Here is a 23,683-nt window from a genome sequence, read left to right on the forward strand (position 1 = left end):
GGCTATTTAAAGGAATATTATAATTTCTTTTGTAAAGTTGAAGGTACTTCAATAAAAAAGGCAATCAATTGCTAAATTTTACATACTGTGGATCAAGCTTGTCCAACCCGCAGCCCCGCAAGAGGTCTAGAATGGCTTTGAATGTGCCCCAAACAAACTCATAACCTTTCTTAAAACATTATGAGAATTTTTTTTTCTGCGATTTTTTTAGTTCATGGGCTATCATCAGTGTTAGTATATTTTATGTGTGGCTCAAGACAATTCTTGCAACGTGACCCAGGGAAGCCAAAAGGTTAGACAGCTCTGCTCTAGATGATCTCATGGTGCCTTTCCTCAGGTGTAAGCATTGACTACATGATCGCCTATCTTTTCCAATTATAGGTTTCTAGGATTTAAAAAATCTGTACAATATCTGGCAGAAATAGTGATTTGCTTAATTTTCTTTATATTTTAATATGATTATGACCAATAGCCAACTAAAACTCTATATGTATATATGTGCCGTATTTTATGGATTGTACATTCCTTGTGCCTCCCCCACCCCTGCCACTTTAACATCTCTAAAACTGGCTTGTGTTTTTTAATTGATGCCATCTCATGAGTATAACTATTAGGCTTTTTTTTCCTTTCTTAGTGGTACATAAAGTAATGGCATGTCTTACACCTGATGGCACCCTCCAGTCAGTGAAATACGGTAAAATCTGTACAATTCAACAGAAAGAAAGAAATCTTTTTTTTAGGTTGCTTAATTATTTCCTTAACCAGGCAAGATGATGGCTCAGAATTCTGGCTGAACTACATTAGAATAATTGAGCTTTCATCAAGTAGTTATTTGATAAAGTATATAATCACAATTCTCAATTGAGACTGCTACTATGACAACCATTGATATGGTAGAATATCTAGATGGAAATCTCAAAATGAGAATTTGCATTGCCAGGACGGGTAAGAGTTCCAGCATTAATATAATGCATTTCTAATATTTTCTCATGCCACGCAATTGTACATAAAACTGTACATAAAATGTACATAAAACTGATCAGTATAAGCCCGTAACTCTCTGGGTAATACTTGCTAAAGATATTCTATCAATCAATTCAACATTTATTAACTTAAAACTACTTTATACATAGGTTAAATCTGGAGCTAAATGACTCCTTAGAAGATATTGCTTACTTTCAAACAAATAGAATCCATATTAACATGTTAGCTTAAGAGAGAGAAACATTATCATAATAAAATGATCCCTATATATATATATGACTCTCTACTAGGTACTTGAAAATAGTCTATCCAAACAAAAAGTAAAATCAAGGCTCAGCAGGTCCCTTTCAAAAAGGCTTGAATGGGGCTGTTCCAATAGAAGACTTCAAACCTACTGGGAATGCTGGAATGGAACAACTTCACCCAAGCATTGCTGTGGCTTTTCTCCAGGTCATTTGTTGGCTTTAAAAAACAGAAGAAGAAAATAATATGTTTTGGTCAAAGAAAAAGAAAAGTGTTTCCAAAGATATGTTATACTTTGGCTAGTAATAGCGTTTTTTATTTTTTTTTCTGATATTCGAAAGATAGTCACCAAGAACATCTCCTCAATCAGATCATCAACGTCCAAAGCTTCTCTCACTTGGTTACCAGAGTATCTTGTTCTATTTGGGAAAAACACCTTTTCCAAGGAACACATGGGATGGGAAGAAAGAATCCAGACAACCAGGTACTCTACGTCAGTCCTGATTATTAGTGAGGTTCTAAGTGTAAGTTCTATACCTTTAGTCACTCAGTGCTTATGCTCTCCTGTCCTTACAATTTACTGCCTCCTAACCAACAACACCAAAACATCTGAATGATATCAATTATCTTAGCTTTTAATTTGTGCTTACTGTAAAATGAACAGGACAGGTTGGGAAAGGCAAGGCCAGAAAAAACTTTTTTTTTTTTTTTGGCACATAGAAAAGACTAGTTACAATTTCACATTTTGACAATCACTATACACATATCCACAAGGTCTCAATTAATTCTATTTAATGAAATGCCTTCCTCTGTTTTACAATATATATGACCAGAATGAAATATAGTTATTTTGGGCAAACAATACAAGATCTAACACTAAGAGGTCTGCTATGCTGAGTGAAATCTGAGAAATCTTGCTGTGGGAAAACATAAACATCCATGAAGTTACAACGCAGCTTCACACTCAATTTCTAACATACATTTTCTCGAGTAGATACCACCAAATAAAAATGAAAAAAAGGCACACACATTTCTAAAATAAGTAACAATAATATTCCCTAACAAAAAATTCAAGTAGAATTAGAAGGTCGTTACAGAGCGTTATTATAGAAACCAGTTTCCGGCAAAAACTCAAAGTAAAAGCTCTTCTAGAACCAAATTAAAAGATACGTTTTATGCTACCTTTTTTTTTTTGAGAGGGGGTTTCACTCTTGTTGCCCAGGCTGGAGTACAATGGCACAATCTCGGCTCACTGGAACCTCCGCCGCCCAGGTTCAAGCAATTCTCCTGTCTCAACTTCCCAAATAGCTGAGATTACAGGCATGTGCCACCATGCCTGGCTAAGTTTCTATTTTTAGTAGAGATGGGGTTTCACCATGTTGGTCTGGCTGGTTTCGAAACTACTGACCTCGTGTGATCTACCTGCCTAGGCCTCCCAAAGTGCTGGAATTACAGGCATGAGCCACCACGCCTGGCCGTTTTATGCTACTTTTAATTAGCTTAAAAGTATACAATCCCCATCAACTGTTGTGAAGTACACAATAGAAAGGCACAGTGTACTTTAAATGTTAGTATAATTTTAAACATAACAACACCAAGTCACATTCACAGACTACCACCATTTGCTGCAGGAAATAATAATCTGACACTGATAAAGCACTTCTTTGTTGCTTCAACCTCTCATGCTATTATAATCAGAATAAAAATTGTGGTTCTACACCTAGCTTGATCACATGTATTAGAACTAAGAAAACAGAGTATGTCAAAATAATTCAATTCTCTAATAATATTCTCTAAAATACAAATAATTATTTTTTTAATTAAGAGCTACTATATAAGTAGGTCAGTACTTGAACTGCCCAGAGATTTAGAGTAAAATAAACTAATTGCTCATGAAATAATGCTAAAATAAGTCTAACTTAAAATGGGGACTATTCATGAAAACGTGTTCTTAAATTTGAGTTTCTTCAATCTCTGCACCACATAACAGTAGGGAGGACAGCATTTATAATACATATGAACTTTAACCATAATAAACAGATTAAAACCATTAAAGTCAAAATACATCTTCAAAGAGTGGCAACTCAACTGTCAGTACCTTAATTTTTTAAACAAATAATACATAGAGAAGCAACCACTCCACCATAGTTAACAGAGATATGAACTCATACTAGATTCATGGTGATGATGACTGGAACCAGACCAAGGAAGGACACTCTCTGAAAATGGTGATCACAATTTACATCTGAGTCAGGTCTCTCTGCAGAAGGATTTTACTTGTCATCTGCGGAAATGCCATGATTTCTACTAAGAGTTCCGTAGTAGAGGTCTACGTAGTTCCAGGTCTACTGAGAGACCTGGGTGATGTCAGTATTTGAAGTAACACTCTCTTGTAAAATTTAAAATATAGCATCATAAATGAGACAAAAAGAGGCATGTGGTCAAATCTTAACTGTACTCTGTAATGCTCTTCACTAAGGGGCTAGCATATAAATTGAGGAAGGTTTCTTCTCACATGCCACAGGAGTGTAAACAAGCATCTGCCCCAGAGGAAGGGAAGAAATTCCACCTCACCTTTCCCAGTGAGAGGAAGCATGGTTTGCAATGCATTTTAGAGCTCCATGACCTGGCTCAATTCACAATTAGATCTTTTGACTCATCCTCTTCATTCACCCACCCTGCAAACCAGACTATTCCCACGCTACATATGGGTCCACTGCTTCCTGCCATCCTCACTGCGCTTTCTTCTGTACAACCCTACTTATCAAAAGTCTACCCACCCATTCTTCAAGATGCAGTCCAAAGGATACCTCTCAGCAAGGAAGGTTTCCTGATGCTTCCAGACTCATCATGCCCAGCTGCAGTACTTTCTCACATTCTATCTTGCCTTATGTTGCCTGATTAAAGTGTGCTTTCTCTGAGGACTGCATCTCCATATTTGCAACAGTGCCATGCTCACACACCTGGCTTTCAATGTTTATACAAAAGGAGGTTAAAGCCCAATCCTTCCAAGTCCAATGAGAACTCTAGATTGCACTTGTGGAGTGCAACTGGTCCTAGATCAAAATGGTCTGAAACTAAGGTGTACGGTGTTATTCTAGCTGACTGAAATGCAAGCTTAGACTAGGTAGAGTGGCAAAGAACCTGAATACCTATTAAATGTGTCCTGGGGCTCTCCTGAACATGTCTAAGCACAAATGCAGTATTATAATACTACATTAATCTCACAGCTAATCCAACAGTAAACACCAAAGCTCAACTTAAAGCAAGTCCCTACATGCTTAGAGTAAGGCTTTGCAACATTAAAAGTCTAAAATTTAATGTAATATAGATATTCACAGGGAAGTGTGGGTTAACCAGGAACAAGAACTATTACCAGGACAAAGCTGCCTTTATCAACCAGCCTCAATTCATGGCCTGGCTTATTTATTTATAGTGCTAGTAAAGCATTTTAATGATTTAATGAACTGGAAAGGATGATAAATTCTCAGCAATTCATGTGAAAAGAGGAAAGCAGTCATATGAATAATCAAAAAAAAAAGGATAATTAAAAAGACTTTCTAATGTGGTCCTGAAATGTGTTTCATCTGTACTTAACATTGAATCGATGCATTTCCACTACATTAGACATACCCAATCTTCAAACAAAGTAATAAAATGGGCTTGTGTGTACAAGGCAGTAGGAAAATGCATGCCTCCCCTGCAAATAAACCACAATTCTAAGATGGGTGATGTCTCATTTCAGATTACTGCAGAGCAAAAGCACAAGTAGAAAAGTATACTGCTTACATGTGTAAGTCTCTGTGTTTCACTTTACCAAGAAGAATCAGACAAGTAATCAGGTGTTTGACTTTTTTACAAAAAAATAAAGAATTCTCAACTTCCATCTATATATTCCCTTACAACACTGAAGTAACAGGCCAGGTGTGGTGGCTCACGCCTGTAATCCTTGCACTTTGGGAGGCCGAGCCGGGTGGATTACCTGAGGTCAGGCATTCAAGACAAGCCTGGACAACGTGGTGAAACCCCGTCTCTACTACAAATACAAAAATTAGCCAGGCATGGCGGCACGTGCCTGTAATCCCAGTTACTTGGGAGGCTGAGACAGGAGAACAGCTTGAGCCTGGGAGGCAGAGGTTGCAGTGAGCACAGACTATGCCATTGCACTCTAACCTGTGCTACAGAAAGAGACTCCGTCTCAAAAAAAAAAAAAAAAAAAAAAAGGAGTAATAATAAATGGAAATTATGGTATCAGTAGTGGAATAACTTATTTTTGGCCAAAGCTGGAAAGTCTCTTGCTGGGCCAGTGTGTTTATGGAGCCTTTACCACCACCAATGATTTTAAAAACCATTAAGAGTGTTGAAAATGTAAACAAACTGTTTTAAACTCATGTTGGCCAAAATAAATAAATAAATAAATCTGTTTGAATTTTTCAATAACGAATTCACTGGCTATAAAAGTGTATTTCTTAGAAGGCAGGGTGAGGAAAATTCATTCCATGTGTGCCTGTTGTTTGATGTGTATATGACTTAAAAGTATGAAGCCTTTTAAGCAGTTCTGACTTGCACTGATTAAGAAAATATTTAAGCAGAACAAGTGACCAAATCCCTCTGCAACCTCCCAGCAACATCTGCCAGTGGTGATACAGAACAAAGACTGTCATAGGGATCATTTGCTCCTAACAGAAAAGGTAAGAGTTTCTCCAGGAACTACAAAACATAGAAATTGCCCTATAGTCTGACTCTGTAACTTTTCTTACTATTGATGCTGTTGGTTTCTAAGCCATCTGAAGGTCACCCCAGTGACTCTTGAGCAAAAATGAACAGTGCCAAAGGAGCAATAAAGTCACCTTACTTTTCCCCAGTCCTCCTCACCCACACCTGAATGATGGGGGATTTAGGCATAGTGGTAACATGGCCTGGGTAAATGCAAAATAGCTACTGTGCATTCCCCTTTGCAATAATCAATGTATTGTTTCATGGGGAATCTCTGGGAGATGCAACAGTAAAAACTATTGATTTTATTAAACTTCAGCTGTTGAGTACACACTTTTTAAATATTCTACATCATGAAATTGGGAAGTATGCACAAAGCATTTCTGGTGAAATTGAAATAGAATGGTATCCTTGAGAAAAAACATGTGTACAACTATTTGTGTTACAAGTCAAACCAGCAGCTTTTTTCTTGAAATGCCATTGTTATTTGACAGAAGAAGCAAAGTATGCTTATTCAGACTAAGGTATTTGGCAGACATTTTCTCAAAAATGAATGAAGTGAGCCTGTCACTGCAAGGAAAACTGACAGTATTTATGGCTGATAATGAAATTCAAGGCTTCAAGCAAAAATTAGAATTTGGAAACCTTGATTATACCACCTCGAGCCTGACAGCTTCCCGATACTCAAAAGACTGTTCTGATAAGAGTAGTGATATTAAATGAACATGATTTTTGATACTGTATAATGAAATGTGTCAACACTTGAAAGATTTGCATAACTCAGTGAACCAACCTTTTCTAATAAGAATGCAATTACATGTCCCTGTTTGCAGATGACGTGATTGTATATTTAGAAAACCCCATTGTCTCAGCCCAAAATCTCCTTAAGCTGATAAGCAACTTCAGCCAAGTCTCAGGATACAAAATTAATGTGCAAAAATCACAAGCATTCTTATACACCAGTAACAGACAAACACAGAGCCAAATCACCAATGAACTTCCATTCACAATTGCCTCAAAGAGAATAAAATACCTAGGAATCCAACTTACAAGGGATGTAAAGGACCTCTTCAAGGAGAACTACAAACCACTGCTCAGTGAAATCAAAGAGGACACAAACAAATGGAAGAACATACCATGCTCATGGATAGGAAGAATCAATATCGTGAAAATGGCCATACTGCCCAAGGTTATTTATAGATTCAATGCCATCCCCATCAAACTACCAATGAGTTTCTTCACAGAATTGGAAAAAACTGCTTTAAAGTTCATATGGAACCAAAAAAGAGCCCGCATTGCCAAGACAATCCTAAGTCAAAAGGACAAAGCTGGAGGCGTCATGCTACCTGACTTCAAACTATACTACAAGGCTACAGTAACCAAAACAGCATGGTACTGGTACCAAAACAGAGCTATAGACCAATGGAACAGAACAGAGTCCTCAGAAATAATACCACACATCTACAGCCATCTGATCTTTGACAAACCTGAGAGAAACAAGAAATGGGGAAAGGATTCCCTATTTAATAAATGGTGCTGGGAAAATTGGCTAGCCATAAGTAGAAAGCTGAAACTGGATCCTTTCCTTACCCCTTATACGAAGATTAATTCAAGATGGATTAGAGACTTAAATGTTAGACCTAATACCATAAAAACCCTAGAAGAAAAGCTAGGTAATACCATTCAGGACATAGGCATGGGCAAGGACTTCATGTCTAAAACACCAAAAGCAACGGCAGCAAAAGCCAAAATTGACAAATGGGATCTAATTAAACTAAAGAGCTTCTGCACAGCAAAAGAAACTACCATCAGAGTGAACAGGCAACCTACAGAATGGGAGAAAATTTTTGCAATCTACTCATCTGACAAAGGGCTAATATCCAGAACCTACAAAGAACTCAAACAAATTTACAAGAAAAAAACAAAAACCCCATCAAAAAGTGGGCAAAGGATATGAACAGACATTTCTCAAAAGAAGACATGCATACAGCCAACAGACACATGAAAAAATGCTTATCATCACTGGCTATCAGAGAAATGCAAATCAAAACCACAATGAGATACCATCTCACACCAGTTAGAATGGCGATCATTCAAAAGTCAGGAAACAACAGGTGCTGGAGAGGATGTGGAGAAATAGGAACACTTTTACACTGTTGGTGGGATTGTAAACTAGTTCAACCATTATGGAAAACAGTATGGGGATTCCTCAAGGATCTAGAACTAGATGTACCATATGACCCAGCCATCCCATTACTGGGTATATACCCAAAGGATTATAAATCATGCTGCTATAAAGACACATGCACACGTATGTCTATTGCGCCACTATTCACAATAGCAAAGACTTGGAATCAACCCAAATTTCCATCAGTGACAGACTGGATTAAGAAAATGTGGCACATATACACCATGGAATACTATGCAGCCATAAAAAAGGATGAGTTTGTGTCCTTTGTAGGGACATGGATGCAGCTGGAAACCATCATTCTTGGCAAACTATCACAAGAACAGAAAACCAAACACCACATGTTCTCACTCACAGGTGGGAACTGAACAATGAGATCACTTGGACTCGGAAAGGGGAACATCACACACCGGGGCCTATCATGGGGAGGGGGGAGCGGGGAGGGATTGCACTGGGAGTTATACCTGATGTAAATGACGAGTTGATGGGTGCTGACGAGTTGATGGGTGCAGCACACCAACATGGCACAAGTATACATATGTAACAAACCTGCACGTTATGCACATGTACCCTAGAACTTAAAGTATAAAAAAAAAAAACGCAATTACAATACAAAATCATGCATTGGTAAAAGATCCAAAGTACAAGACTGACCAATGGATTTAAAGTATAACAAGTGTACAAAACGTTCACTCATAGGGTTTTAGATTCTACATGGCAGTTTAAGAAACTACTATTTATGAAGCTTTGCTGAGGTATCAAATATCCACAATCATCTGAAAATGCTATTAAAATATTCTTTTCCAGCTATACATCTGTATGAGCCCAGATTTTCTTCATATGCTTCAATGAAAACATTTATTTTTAAATAAACACTTAAGTTTTTTATTTAATTTCGACTAAATATTAATAGATATGACCCCTATAAACAAATTTCCTGGGCTTTCGAAAATAATTAAGAGTATAAAAGGATCCCAAGACCAAAAAGTATGAGAACCACTGATGCCCAGCTTCATAAGAAGTCTGGTTTTATCGTAAGCATAATAGTAAGCCTCTAGAGGCTTTTGATATGGTTTGGATTTGTGTTCAGATTGCATGTTGAATTGTAATCCCTAGTGTTGGGGGAGGGACCTGGAGGGAGGTGACTGGATTATAGAGGTGGATTTCCCGCTTGATAGGGAGTTCTCAAGAAATCTGGTTGTTTGAAAGTGTATAGCACTTGCCCCTTTGCTTGTTTTCTCTGGCCACTACGTGAAGATGTCCTTGCTTTCCCTTTACCTTCCGCCATGATTGTAAGTTTCCTGAGGCCTCTCCAGCCATGCTTCCTGTAGAACCTGCAGAACCGTGAGCCAATTAAACCTCTTTTCTTTATAAATTAAACAGTCTCAGGTAGCTGCTTTATAGCAGTGTTAGAACGGACTCACAGAGCTATTAACAAAAAAAAAAAATTCTTAATGAACTATATACAAGATCAGGGCCAAGTTTTTATGCATACCTGCTTTTTCCCTTTCATTCTCCTAGAAAACAGTAACTAATTCTCAGAGCACAATTCTCAACCATTCACTCCAAAATATAATTTTGCACATTGTAGACAGAATGAAGGATACAAGAACCAATCTCTGCCACAAAAATTAAGAGCGGTGGCTCACGCCTGTAATCCCAGCATTTTGGGAGGCCAAGGCAGGCAGATCACCCGAGGTCAGGAGTTCAAGACCAGCCTGGCCAATATGACGAAACACTGTCTCTACTAAAAATACAAAAAATTAGCTGGGCGTGGTGGCGGGCACCTGTAATCTCAGCTACTCAGGACGCTGAAGCAGGAGAATTGCTTGAACCCAGGAGGTGGAGGCTGCAGTAAGCCGAGATCGTGCCATTGAACTCCAGCCTGGGCAATAAGAGCAAAACTCCGTCTCGAGAAAAAAAAAAAAAAATTAAGAGCAGTCAAAGAGCTAATATTCGATCTGTTCAATGGCACTGTTTGGCATCTCGTCAATACCCCAACCTCAGAAAACTCACCAAATACAGGGTGCAAGATCGTATTAATTGACATCCTCTTTGAAGACATTAAGAAAAAAATTGTAAATGAGCTTTGAGGTAGACAAGTACCCCTACAAACTTCACGTAAACCAGCAAGAAAACAAACATCTTTCTCTGAAAATTTGCTACATCGTATTTCCTTAGGAGAATCGGGGGTAGCAATGTATGGTGTTCTCCTAAAGCAAGCATGGCTGTCAATGTTTAAGATAATTTGTTAACTCTTTTCTTTCATTTAAAGAGAGACATATCAGGCAGAAACTGCCTCTTCCTACAGTGCCATTTTAATATTATATCTACAGAGTATGGCATTTGATACTACACAACATCAAAATATTCCTATATACTAAGTAGAAGAAAATGGTTTGTTGGAAATAAAGTTTAGGTTAGGACTTTGTAAAAGTCCAAAAGAAATACTTAATCTACCAGCAATAACATTCCATTTAAAAATACAGGGAACCCTTGAATGCTATGGGCTTAAACTGTTCTGGTCCACTTATATCTAGATTTTTTTCAATAACCATATTGGAAAATTAGTTGAGAGATTTGTGTAACAATTCAAAAACAACCGATGAACTGCACAGCCTAGATATATCAAAACTTTTTTTTTAAGTTTTGTATTTTGTTAATGGATAAAACATGTAGCTATTAGTCTGTTTTATCATTTACTACCGTAAAACATACACACATCTATCAGTTATCAAAATTTATGCACACAAACATATACTGACGGTATATAGTGCCATTCCCAGTCCAGAGAAATGTAAACAAATGTAAAAATGCAGTATTAAATCACAAAGGCATACATTAACTGTAGTACATACTATTCTACTGTAATAATTTCACAGCCATCTCCTGTCATTCCTGTGGTGAACTCAAGGGTTGCCAGTATCTGCCTAAAATGCCATATGACGCTAATCATCTCAGCATGAGCACTTTCGCTCCCCAATATATTGCTTATGGCAGTAAAATGTGATCTCTGGTGGTTCTTGAGTATTTCTCATCATGTTTAGTGCAATACAGTAAACCACGAATAACACCATGAGACCCATACAAAGTGCCACTAGTGATGCTGGAAGTGCTTCCAAGAAGCATAGAAAATACATTACAAGAAAAAAGTTGAATTGCTTGATACGTACAGTAGATTGAGGTCTGTAGCTGTGGTCACTCACCATTTCAGACAGATGACTCATCTTGTAAACAGATGATGTAAACTCACAATATTGATGAATACAGTACAGTTCTATAAATGTATTTTCACTTCCTTATGATTTTCATAACATTATTTTCCCTAGTTTATTGTAATAATGTAGTATATAATATATATGACATACAAAATATGTGTTGTTTATGTTCTCAATAAAGCTTCTGGTCAACAGTAAGCTATTAGCAATTAAGCATTTGTGAGTCAAAAGTTACACATGGATTTTCAACTGTGCGGGGTGGGAGGTGGCGGGGGGTGGCAACAGTGCCTCTTTATGCTCAAGTTGTTCCAGGGACTAGTCTTTTACTAGAGCTAGTATCCAAACACTTTCCCATCTTAACTCTTAAAAAAATTTTAAGAGGTTGTACATTTTAGTAGGATTCTGATCCTCACAACTACTTCACACTCAATAACTATATAATACTATAGAAACACCGTAAAATCAAAATAAATATAGGTTGTCCTTATCTTGAGCATCTCATTTTCCTATAAGCCAACCCAAACACCATTATATATTGACATCCCTAACCCACACCCACCTAGTCAAATCCGTCACTGCCTGGTGATGATTTTGAGTATTTGCTAGGAGATATTCGCTAGCTAAGAGTTCAGAACTGATTCTGACATTTTGGGGAGATCACTGATAAGAGAAAGCAGCTAACAAAGTAATAAATTTCAAGTACGCGGCCGGGCGCGGTGGCTCACGCTTGTAAATTCAGCACTTTGGGAGGCCGAGGCAGGCGGATCACGAGGTTAGGGTATCGAGACCATCCTGGCTAACACGGTGAAACCCCGTCTCTACTAAAAACACAAAAAATTAGCCGGGCGTAGTGGCAGGAGCCTGTAGTCCCAGCTACTTGGGAGGCTGAGGCAGGAGAATGGCTTAACTAAACTCGGGAGGCGGAGCTTGCAGTGAGCAGAGATCGTACCACTGCACTCCAGCTGGGGGACAGAGCAAGACTCCGTCTCAAAAAAAAAAAAAAAAAAAAAATTCAAGTACGCGTGAGCTGATCCCAGTGATCCCACAGAAATACTTGTTGAATGATATTAAATTACACAATCTACTAATTTAAATAAAGAAATTATGCAGCATTTATTAAATAGGTGCTGAAATCATCTTGGGGAGGGGTGAGGAAGTTCGCCATGAGAGACTGACTGCGGCTGCACAGGGATCAAGTGACTGCACAAGCGACTGCACATGTGCACGCTCCCTCCACTGCTGACCACTTTCAGTAACAGCCCACCCTCCAATAGATGAGCTCCAGCTTCAAGCACTTATTCATCCTGTCTCCCAAGGCCACAAAAGACGGTGAACAAAAAAACCACAGGAAGAGCCAGAGCACTCTGGAATGCACCTCCACCAACACTGGTGTCTAAGTGGTGGAGGGGGGAGGGGCTGGGCAAGAGAATGCTACCAACAGCTCCCTGTAGCCTGAACCTGCATCCTGAGCAGAAGGAGGGACTTCTGGGTAGCTTCTCACCATTTTTTTCCATTGAAAATAAGATTTTGGGAAAAGTCACCTGATATAACCTCAATGAAGAATTTTACCAATTTCCAGGTTTTCTAGGAATACAGATCATTCTCCAACAACACATTAAATATAGATGGACTTTGGCTGGGTGCGGTGGCTCAAGCCTGTAATCCCAGGAGAATCCCAGCACTTTGGGAGGCTGTGGCAGGCGGATCACGAGGTCAGGAGATTGAGACCATCTTGGCTAACACGGTGAAACCCCGTCTCTACTAAAAATACAAAAACAAAATTAGCTGGGCATGGTGGCAGGCACCTGTAGTCCCAGCTACTCAGGAGGCTGAGGCAGGAGAATGGTGTGAACCCGGGAGGCGGACCTTCCAGTAAGCCGAGTTGGCGCCACTGCACTCCAGCGTGGGCGACAGAGTGACACTCTGTCTCAAAAAATAAATAAATAAATAAATAAATAAATAAATAAAAAGTAGATGGACTTCATTACATTTGACTTTTTGCTACATTCTCCATGAACAAAGGTATGAAAATAGGTGAATCTACATTAGAAGTCCTTCTCTATCCACAGAGACGTAAAGTACAAAATAATAGCAGAGGGCCAAAATCAGTCCCTTACTATAGAGTAGGTATGTTTGCTGGTGATGGGTAGGCAAGACCGCCACTTTCAAAAAAACTAGGTAAGTAGAAGAAATTAGGTGGCATTAAAAGATAAAAACTCTCACAAAGGCAATAAATACTTACAAGAGTCTCCAAAGCAGGTGTAGAACTTTAAACAAGATGTGTTTTCCAACTGGGCTGTCCATTAACAGCCTAAACTGAGGGCAATGTGATTTATCATCAGAAAGATACATAGGTCAATGCTTTCTATTCAGCTTTGGCCGGCAGTACTGAATACTTAGGGTTCAGTATAAAATGAATTTGTGACAGTACTATTTTCAAAAGAATGAGTCTTCACGACAACAAAAAGTAGATCTAATCAGAGATACAAAGGCAAGGCAAATTCATCAGGTAGGATAGATGCATTCAAAGCAATAGAACTCGTGAAATTTTATTTCTAATGTGTATGGTAATCATCGCTAAAATGTTTACACCTAATTAAATATGGGGAATGTTCTTACTTATCTAGCATCATAGAAAAATTAAAGAGAGATCAAATATACACAAGGAGCTAGGTATATCTTGAATTATTTTGACAGTAGAATTGAAGAAAATTTTCACATTTTTGTGTATAGGTAACAGCTATTGGGCTTATCCATTTCTAAAGACAACATACATCATGGTTTTTGTTTATTGTGTATTCTTCAGTTGCATAAACAATCTCTAAAATAATCATCTTCTTTTCTTGCAAATCACACCACTTGCTTGCATAGTACACTCCAATAGTAAAGATCTACAAATATTTCTTGCTCTATTAAGAAAGAGAAGGAAAGGGAATCTGTTTTTGAAATATTCCTGGATTTGAAGGACACAAAAGGAGCCTAGAAACACAGTAAGCAAAACTTGAAAATGACTGCTTGATAAGTGCAGCAAACCACCACGGCACACATTTACCTATGTAACAAACCTTCATGTCCTGCACATGTATCCTGGAAGTTAAAATAAAATATAATTACAAAAAAAAGAAAAAGAATGCAAATACTTCAAGGGTCTGAGACACAAGGAGTCATGGAAAATAACGAGAAGTGTCCAAGAGATCAAATACAGTGCTCATCCACTTCTCAGATTTGTGTGAGGACTACAGGGGGCATAATAATTATTTAATATAATTCATATGAAATATATAAAAATCAGGTATTTTAAAAATAATAAAATGACTGATATAAGGATTGCTGTAGGGATGACTACAACATTCTCTTGTCTGGAAAACTGAAGGTAAAGGACTAAGATCCTTCGATTTTGTGGATTTAGTAAAAGGTTAAATTATATGCATCCAGGTGGCTCTGAGGATTTCAAAGTCACCTTAGAAGTGATTTCAGCAAGAACCTCATAGGTAAAAAGGCTAGAAGGGGCCATGAAAGATGTCCCAAACAGCAAGAAGACATTAAAAAGGGGAGAGCAAATGGTTATTGCCCACATTAAGGGATAAAATATTGCAGACTGGTTAAAAAACAAAATATAGTAACAGTATGTCACTGATATTTACCAGGGAACCAGGTATGTTTTGAAAACCTCCCAGGTGAGACCATGCCTACTCTTGATTAAAAACTGAAATATAAAGAGAGAAGATTCCAGAATACAATTCACATAATTCAGATGTGAATCGGGGCACTTGGCTAGGCTTTTTTGTCAGTTAAGTGACCTGGACCTATCCATTAGTACAGTTTAGTACTTCACAGAGAGCACCCTATTTAATTCTCATAACCACTCTCTGTATTATTATCTCCATTATGAATTATAAATGTTCTTGAACTTCTCCCTTGCTGGTGGGATAAGTCAATGTTAGATCTACAAATGCTAAAACACTATGCATATGCTGCTTTGTGGGAAATTCACTGAAAAAAATGGAGAAGGTAGACTACATTCATTCATCCAAAAAATATTTACTGAGCATCTTCTATGTGCTAGGCACTTGGGACACATTAATAAACATATTCACCCTTAAGGAATTTATAGTCTAGCAGAGGTAGGAAAGAGAGGCAATTCACAAAATAAATAAATAAATAGTAACTTGGAAGGTAATAGATGCGATAGAAAAATAAAATGCAGAGCACTGCAAGAGACATACAGGATGCAGATTGCAATTATAACTAGAGTAATCGCACAGACAAAATGCTATTTTAGTGAAGACCTGAAAGAGATGAGGGAGTTGACCATGAATATATCTGGGAGCTGGGGGGTAGGATAAAACATTATAGGCAGAGGAAGAAATCCAGTGCAAAGACCTAAAATGAAAATGTGCCTGTCATGTTCAAGGATTAGCAAGGAAGTAAGGACGGCTGGAATGGAAAACGCTGAGTGGGAGACAAGTGGGAGAAGAGGTCAGTTAGTGAGAATCAGATCATGTAGCGCTTTATTTTTAATTTTTGTTTCCTTATTTGTTTTGAGACAGTCTTACTCTGTCCCCCAGACTGGAGCGCAATGGCACGATCTCGGCTCACTGCAACCTCCACCTCCCAGGTTCGAGAGATTCTCCTGCCTCAGCCTCCCGAGTAGCTGGAATTACAGGTGCATGCCATCACGTCCGGCTAATTTTTGTATTTTTAGTAGACATGGGATTTCACGATGTTGGCTGGGCTAGTCTTGAACTCCTGACCTCAAGTGATCTGCCCACTCCGACTTACCAAAGTGCTGGGATTACAGGCGTGAACCACCATGCCCGGCCCAGATCATGTAAGGTTTTATGAATCATTATAAGAAAACTGGCCTTTATTCTCAGTGACATGGAAGCCACTGGAGGGGGTTTTAAGCATAATGTGACTTGTGTTTTTAAAAGATCACTCTGATGTTAAGCTGATAGAAAATTAAAGAGAAGCCAGGGAAGGAAAAGGAGACCAGTGATCTGTTAGGAGGCCACAGCAATAACCCAGGCAAGAAATGCTGGAGACTTGGACAAAGATGCTGGTAGTACGGATGGGAAAAGTAGTTAAACTGATTCTGGAGACATTTTGAAGATAGAACAGCAGGATTTGCTGACAACCTGGAAATAGAGTTGGAGAGAAAGAGAAGAGTCAGGAGGATTCCACGTTTTGTTTTGTTTTTGCTTAAATAACCTGAAAAAAATGGAGCTAACACCCATTAGGTTGGTGCAAAAGTAATTTGCCATTAACGGCAAAAAACCACAATTACTTTTGCACCAACCTAATAAAATGGGGCAGGCTACAGGTGGAGTAGGTTTGCAGAGAAAGATCAGAAATTTTGTTCTGGCCATATTTAGGTTGAAGTACCTTTCACATACTCATGTTAAGAAGTCAAAAAAGTAGTTAGAGATGTCTGAGGTGGAAATATACATTTAGGAGTTTTAAGTAGCTGCACAGTATTTTATTAAAGCCCTGTGACTATTTGTGCCAACAGGCTGGCAAGAACTGGGCCTTGGCACATTCTAAATTCATAGGCTGGTGAAAAGAGAAAACCAGCACAAATTTAAAAACAACTGAAAAGAAACCAGGACAGTGATATAGAAGGAAAGGCAACAGGGTGTGGTGTCCTCAAGAAACAAATGAAGAGAGAATATTAAAACAGAAGGAATAACAAATTACATCAAATACTGCCAACAGGTAAAGATGTGACTTGAGTGTCAGATATAACTTGGAATATTTGCTTGTGAAAAATCCCTAGTGACTATCTCCTATACCACCACAACCAAGACAATATGCTCATGCATTGAATATGTTACACTTCATTCTTTCCAGGCATTCAACTTGTTTTTCTAAGGAGCCATCCATAAGGAAAATTTTGATCCAATTTAATATTTGGGACTCAAATCAGTAGACTTTTTAGAAATACCAGTTGATAAACTGCAGATGCTAATGATCACTTGCTAATATTCAATTCCCATGTCTTAAAAACATAAAATTACCTCTAGGCAACTTGGAAATGAAAGGACAGATTTTCTTTGTCCTGATGAAGAACTACGATAAACCAAAAAGCCAATATTCTACTATTCTTTCTCCTACTAAAATAAAGAACAACAAAAAGTTTGTACATTATCACCATTACTATTCCATAATGTTCCAGAAACATGTTCCAGAAACTTGTTATAACGTTACAGAAAGCTAAATCTAGTGCAAACTGCCACCGAACCAAAATAAAAGTTTTAACTATTAAAAGTAGATAAAAGTGTCATTATCTGCTACTGATTATATAACTTGGGAACATACAAAAATAAACTGCAAAGCTTTTAGCATAAGTGCCAGCTATAAAATAAATACACCAAAATCAACCACCATCTTAGTCTACCAACAGCCAATCTGAAAAGCCCATCACAAAGTAACAAAAACAGATACCTAAGAAGAACTCTAACAGGAAACATTAGGACTCAGATGAAGAAAACAACTCTGCTGAGAGATAAAAGGTCTGAATAATCTTTCATGACCCTTAAAAGAAACATTGATTACAGATGGCAGTCCTTGCCAACAAAACAAAATGCAACATGATCCGGTATTTTTTTAGTTTAAGGATTCATCTTCCAAGCCTTCCAGATTAAGATGGCAAATTTAACCCACATATCCAATTACACCCTTCCCCTAAACTCCAATTAAGTGACAGTAAGGGATCTTCCTAGAAGACGTAGAGACCCAAGGACTTAAAGAACTGAAATGGAAACTACAAATCATGAAAGTAGAAAGCATACGGACAAGTGGCAACTGTCTCAGCCAACTTGAGAGAGGGAATGCTATACTAACAGTGAGAAAAGCCGGGAAGAACTCACTCCAGTCTACTCAAAAGACTGAGGGTAAAAGGCCGACAGGTTAAAATAAGATTAGTGAAAGCTGTATGAGAAGCTCTAAAATTCCAAGATGCCTTCCCCACCTCCTCACTGTAGACCATTGGCAGACAACCCTAGAACCCAGCAAGACTAGAGATTTGTTCTTGGAAGAGTAGGTAAATAGGTAAGTCTGCATGGTGAACCTTCTCCAAAGTGACTACACAGAGAATGGTGAAACCCCAGCCAGACTCCTCCGTGAACAGTGGAACCTACACTCTTTCCTCAGTGCAAAACTTTACTGGAAGACCACTCTCCGATCAGCCCAAGAAGACCCTACAAATGGCCCCAGTGAAAAACTCAGGAGAAACAGTGAACAGTCCAAAGTAGCTGCCACTGGAGAGGGAGAGTAAGGGATGGGGAAGAAGACGCAGATGAAAGACCATTTATTTTACAATAAGCCTCTTAGACTTTTAAAGCCGTGCATGTATTAAATACAATAATCCTTATCTGAAAGGACAGGTACATATAATTGTAATGTTAAAAGGACAGTGTGACTTGCTCTGCCAGATATTTCTAAGTATTCTAAATCTATGATTAAAATGATGTGGCATTAAGACTAGAGATCACCACACAGATGAGCAGACCTAAAACCGAAGCAGACCCCCGTTAGTCAAGATCTTAAAAAACAATAAAGACCACAAAGCAAAGAAGAAAGGAGGCACTAATTAACAAACAGTGCTGGTATAACTCGCTAACTAGGGAAAAGGAGGAGGCGGAGGCGGTATAGGAGTGCTTCATATCCACGTACAATTATAGAATTAAATGTAAAAAGATCTACTATATTTCCATTTATCTCACCTTTCAGATAAAGATTATTAAATTTAATACTTGCATACAGTTTTAAAGTCTAAAAGCCCTATTATAAAATGAGTGGTCTTCCTCATCGCCTTAGTCTCCCCCCTCTCCCTGAGGCAGCCACTTTTGACTGCTTACTGCTTCTCCTGAATTTTTCACTGGGGCCATTTGCAGGGTCTTTCTGGGCTTTCCAAGCATGAACAAATACAAGGAAAAAAATCATACAGGACAAGGTAGAGACCTGTTTATATAGAAATAAAAGTATTTTATTGTTTGAAAAATGCCAAAAACTGAATTAAATAATGGCCTGCGAAGAAAAAAAAAAAAAAAAAAAAAAACACTAAAAATACAATAAACGTGCAATCTTTTTTATCTAAAACAGGTATGTCATTTTTTTAAAATCACCACTTAAAAGTAAAGTAGACAAAGTACCAGAAGAGAGAGCTCCCAAAAGAAAAACAAAAGAAAAAAAATAATAAAAGATTATCATTTTCAATAGTTACCAAAAAAATAAAAGATCGTATTTGTATAGAAAAATCAGGAAAGATGATGAACACTGGAGTGCTGACACACTACAGGTAGACCATACACTCTGTAAGGGAATGTTACAGCATAAGCAATTTGGCAACAAGCCACAAGAGTCATAACAGAGTTCACCTCTGCCCCAGGATTTCTACTGCTATAAATGTAACCTGAGTAAGTCTGAAATACTTAAACTTTCAGACAAGGGCATTTTTCTCAGCTCCACCTGTGTGTCCACTCTTACTTACTGAGCCTACATCCTTTGGTCGACCCTGCTGGCCTTCCTCTACTTAGTTCATTCCATCTCACCAAAACTCTATGATGCAGGCACCATGACCCTTATTCCAAGGAAATGCGATTAAAGAGGTAATTAAGGTTACTTAGGAAGTGGCCATGGTAGGACTTGCAACCAGAGGGTTTAATACTGTATTCTCAGCCACTACAAATAAAAATAATATGTAAAACAACAGAAAACTAGTTCAATAAACTTGCATGTATTCATCATTAAAAACCTTATTTTCAAAGGGTTTATGCAAAAAGGAAACATCTCTTAATATTTACTTCATACTAAATAAGAAAGGAATATTTAAAACTACAGATAAAATTAAAAGCCAATTTTGTTTAAAAGTATGTCTGTGCAGACAAACAACAAGGGTAAAATGGAAGCACATCATCTAATTACCAGTTGTTTCTTTCTGGATGATGTGACGGTGATTTTTACTTTATTTTTTTCAGTGATTCCCAAAATGTCTCCCAATAGGAAATACTTTTTTATTTAATTTTTTAAAGGAAACAAAGCAACAACAGAAATTCTCAACTGTATTTGCTTAATTTGAATAAACAACGGACACGTCGATAAATGTACATTAATGCACACCTTCTAGGAATTTGAGACTGGGCAACTATGTTGAAAGAGATACTAAACTGAAAAGGTTTAAAGGTAATTTTTAAATGTGTGATGAAAGAAAGGAAGATTAGGTGAGAGATTAAGGAAGATTAGGTGTGAGATTACTATTTTAGCAGCGCAGCATCACCGCTGGAACTACAAGGTCCATCACATGAGAGGGGTTTCCACCATTATTCCTTTCTCATAGTAAATGGGAAAAATTCACCTTACAGAATTTGCTTGATAGCCCAGTTAACAGAAATTTAAACAGCACTAAAATCTTACTAAAATAGATTTTAGTAAGAGAAAACCTTTTCAACGCCCAACACAAACTCAAAAATCATTGGAATCCTAAAGGCATTTTGGAATTGACTAAATTCTGGTAACTTACAGAGCAAAGTTTAAAAGATTTTTTTGAAAAACAATTAAAAACAAATATGTAAATGACCCATTTCTGTACTATTTTATTCAGAAGAGTTTTAATAGTTCCTTGCAAGGCAAAATGGAATTAGATGTCTATAGAAGACCTATTTTGAGCGTTAAAAAAAAATGAACATTTTTTCAAATTGATCTTTGGATGCATGTGTTTCAGCAGGTAGGTAGGAGAATGTGTAGCCTAATTGTGCCTTTCCTTTGTTAAAGTATAATATTACAAGCTGTTTTAATATTTTGTAAAGAATGTTGGCAGAGTACTTTCTAGGAACAAAACAATTTAAAAGCTAATAATAACATTTTTGCCACAGATTATCGGGCAGAGTACTTTCTAGGAACAAAACGTTTAAAAGCTAATAATAGCATTTTTGCCACAGATTATCAAAAGTTTTCCGCACACATGTGGAGTTATATTTCACTTTTTAAATTTTTAAATATAAGGTGTAACTTAGGACTTTAGAGAAATAGTGCATACAATTCTTAGGCATGTGCACCTCCAAGAAAACGTGCTAAAAAAAAAAAGAAAAGAAAACATTGTTTCCACTTCATTTTGGAAGTCTGTTAAACAAGTTATCAATGCAAGTATTGGAAAAGAATGAAAAATCAAGAAAGAACATAGCTGCTAGTAGTCATCATCCCATACAACGGCATTAATAAATAATCTGTAAGTATCTTAGAAAGAAAATCTTGGAACTGTATAAGCTCACCCTTACCTGCGCTGAGGCCAAGAAATGAAAAAGGGTGATTCAAAAATCTTCTGAAAAGGAAGAGTCCTATTCAGAAACCCAAGGGTAAGAGGACCCGCCCACTTCCCCTGGAGGACTCGTTGCTATGGGAACCCGCAGTAACCCTGTAAAGCCAGTAACCTACGGGGGAAGAAGATCCTCCCCGAGGTTAAAGTTAAACCAGGGGATCTGGCGGAGGGTTCAGTGGAGGACTGAGGTAGGGTTAAAAGAAGGGGAAAGCCCTTGGCTGGGCATGGGGTCAGTGAAAGCGGGCTTAGTAACCCCAACAGAAATTCAAAACAGCACTTAGAACAATTGTTTTGAGTGCTAGAGTCACATTATGGTTCATAAAGTTTGAACCATTAGAGACACTTCCCGCCCTCCCTGGTGGGAAACAAACCCCCCTTTGTGAGTTCCTGTCTAGGAAAATGAATTTGAGTTTCATCTCACCAATTATAAACTGCATGCTACTTACTATGTGAAACTAAACTCTTGACTTTCTTACATTAAACCAGTATTTCCAAACTCAGCTGCGCGATCACCTGGGGATCTTTAAAAAACACACTGTGTTAATTGGTCTGGTGTGCGATTAGGCATGAAGAGTTTTAAAACTCTCCAGCGACTCCTCTGTGCAGCCAAGTTTGGGGAAACCGTATTACAGGATTTGGCGAGATGGCGGGGAGTGTTTAAAAAAGAAAAAGCACCGTGATCTCCCTTGGTCTTTTGAGGCCTAATAATAGAATTAGCTCGCTTTCAGCAGGCACACACAGGACAATGGGTAGCTTGATAAATAGGGATCCCCAGCAGGCCGGAACAATACTTTCTTTGAAAACGCCAGGAGGTACAAGCCTTCTCTTCCCAAGAGAGCAAACATCCTTCTTCCCGAACGCCAAACTTATACGTCTATTTTAAGAGCAAACGGGCCACGAATGCCACTTAGAACTCGGAGGACGAGTTCCAGCCTCAGGAGGAAGCCGCCCCCGCCATCGCCCGCCGCCACTCGCTGGGTTGCCGCGGCGCTTGAGGCCGCGCAAACCCGGAGCGTCGGTCCCCGGAGTCCCCCCCGGACCCTGCTCACCGCGCGCCCCGCCGGCAGCGCCTCAGGAAAGTTACTTAGGGGAAGTTTGCTCCGCTTCCCACCGCGCGCCTCCCCGGGAGAGGGGCGCGGCCCCCGCCACCTGCTAGGCGCCAAGGCTTCCCGACCGCGCCCCCTGCTTGGACCTCCGCCACCTCCGGGGTCGCGCACCCCGCGGGCGTCCGCACTGCCAAGAGGGCTCGTGCGCCCCTCCCGGGGTCCCTCGGCTGAGGCGGCCCTGCCCCTCCGCCCCGGGCACCAGGACCACCGCACGGGCCCGACGCGCCCCACTGGGACCCCCTCGGGAAGCCAACCCGCGCAGCGAGCGCCTCTCGAGCCCGGGGGGCGGATATGGGATCCACTGGACCCCTGACTCCGAGGCCGACCTGCGGCCCCCGGCGCAGCCTCTCCTCGCTTAGCTTGGCCCCTCCGGCCGGCCGCCGGGCGCGCGCCCCTGCCCGGGCGGTCCCGCGCTGCGCACGCGCCGAGGCGCCGGCCCGCTCGCCCGCGGCGCCCTCACTCACCGCCCGCGCTCCTCCTCGCCTCGGGCGACGCAGCCGTCCGCCGCCTTGCCCTGTGCCCGCTCCTCAGGCCCCGGCCGGGGCACTCGGAGATCCAGCGCCCGGCGGGCTTGGCGGGCACCCGCACGCAGGGCACGCTCTGCGGGAGCGAGCGCGCGTGCCCGAGCACCGGGAGGGAGCGGGGCAACATGGGCGGTGCTCCCGGAGGCGGCCCTGGATACGGGGCATGCGCAATGTCTGCCCTTTCCTAAAGTAGGAGTGAGGGGTGGGCGGGAACCCTGGCCTGGAGGAGGCGGGGAGGGTGGAGGAGAGCCAGCACTCCCCCATCCCTGAGAGACGACTTCGTCCTTGTCCCACAAACTGCATTTTTTCTCTCTGGGTCATTCATCAATGAATGTATTAAGCATTTATTGAACACTTGCGTTGGCAGAGCGGATGTGCGGGATACAGGG

The 23,683-nt window shown here is 39.6% G+C and overlaps 1 protein-coding gene across 5 annotated transcripts in view; it reads right to left on the reverse strand.

Annotated features, from left to right (window-relative positions):
- BTBD3 (BTB domain containing 3) overlaps nt 1-23,466 on the reverse strand; it is a 38,185-nt gene extending 14,719 nt beyond the window's left edge. The window contains exon 1 of one of the 5 annotated variants that reach the window (XM_030914987.1): nt 23,235-23,466. Coding sequence is in view for 1 of the 5 variants with exons in the window: in XM_030914983.1 (XP_030770843.1) it covers nt 23,235-23,421 (187 nt within the window). In the remaining 4 variants the exon portion in view is untranslated. The remainder of the gene's footprint in view (nt 1-23,234) is intronic. The other 4 variants (XM_030914983.1, XM_030914986.1, XM_030914985.1 and 1 more) reach the window with 4 other exon arrangements.
- Nucleotides 23,467-23,683: the final 217 nt, after the last annotated feature.

This window comes from Rhinopithecus roxellana, chromosome 13 (assembly GCF_007565055.1).
Source record: "Rhinopithecus roxellana isolate Shanxi Qingling chromosome 13, ASM756505v1, whole genome shotgun sequence".
Classification (NCBI taxonomy): Eukaryota; Metazoa; Chordata; class Mammalia; order Primates; family Cercopithecidae; genus Rhinopithecus; species Rhinopithecus roxellana.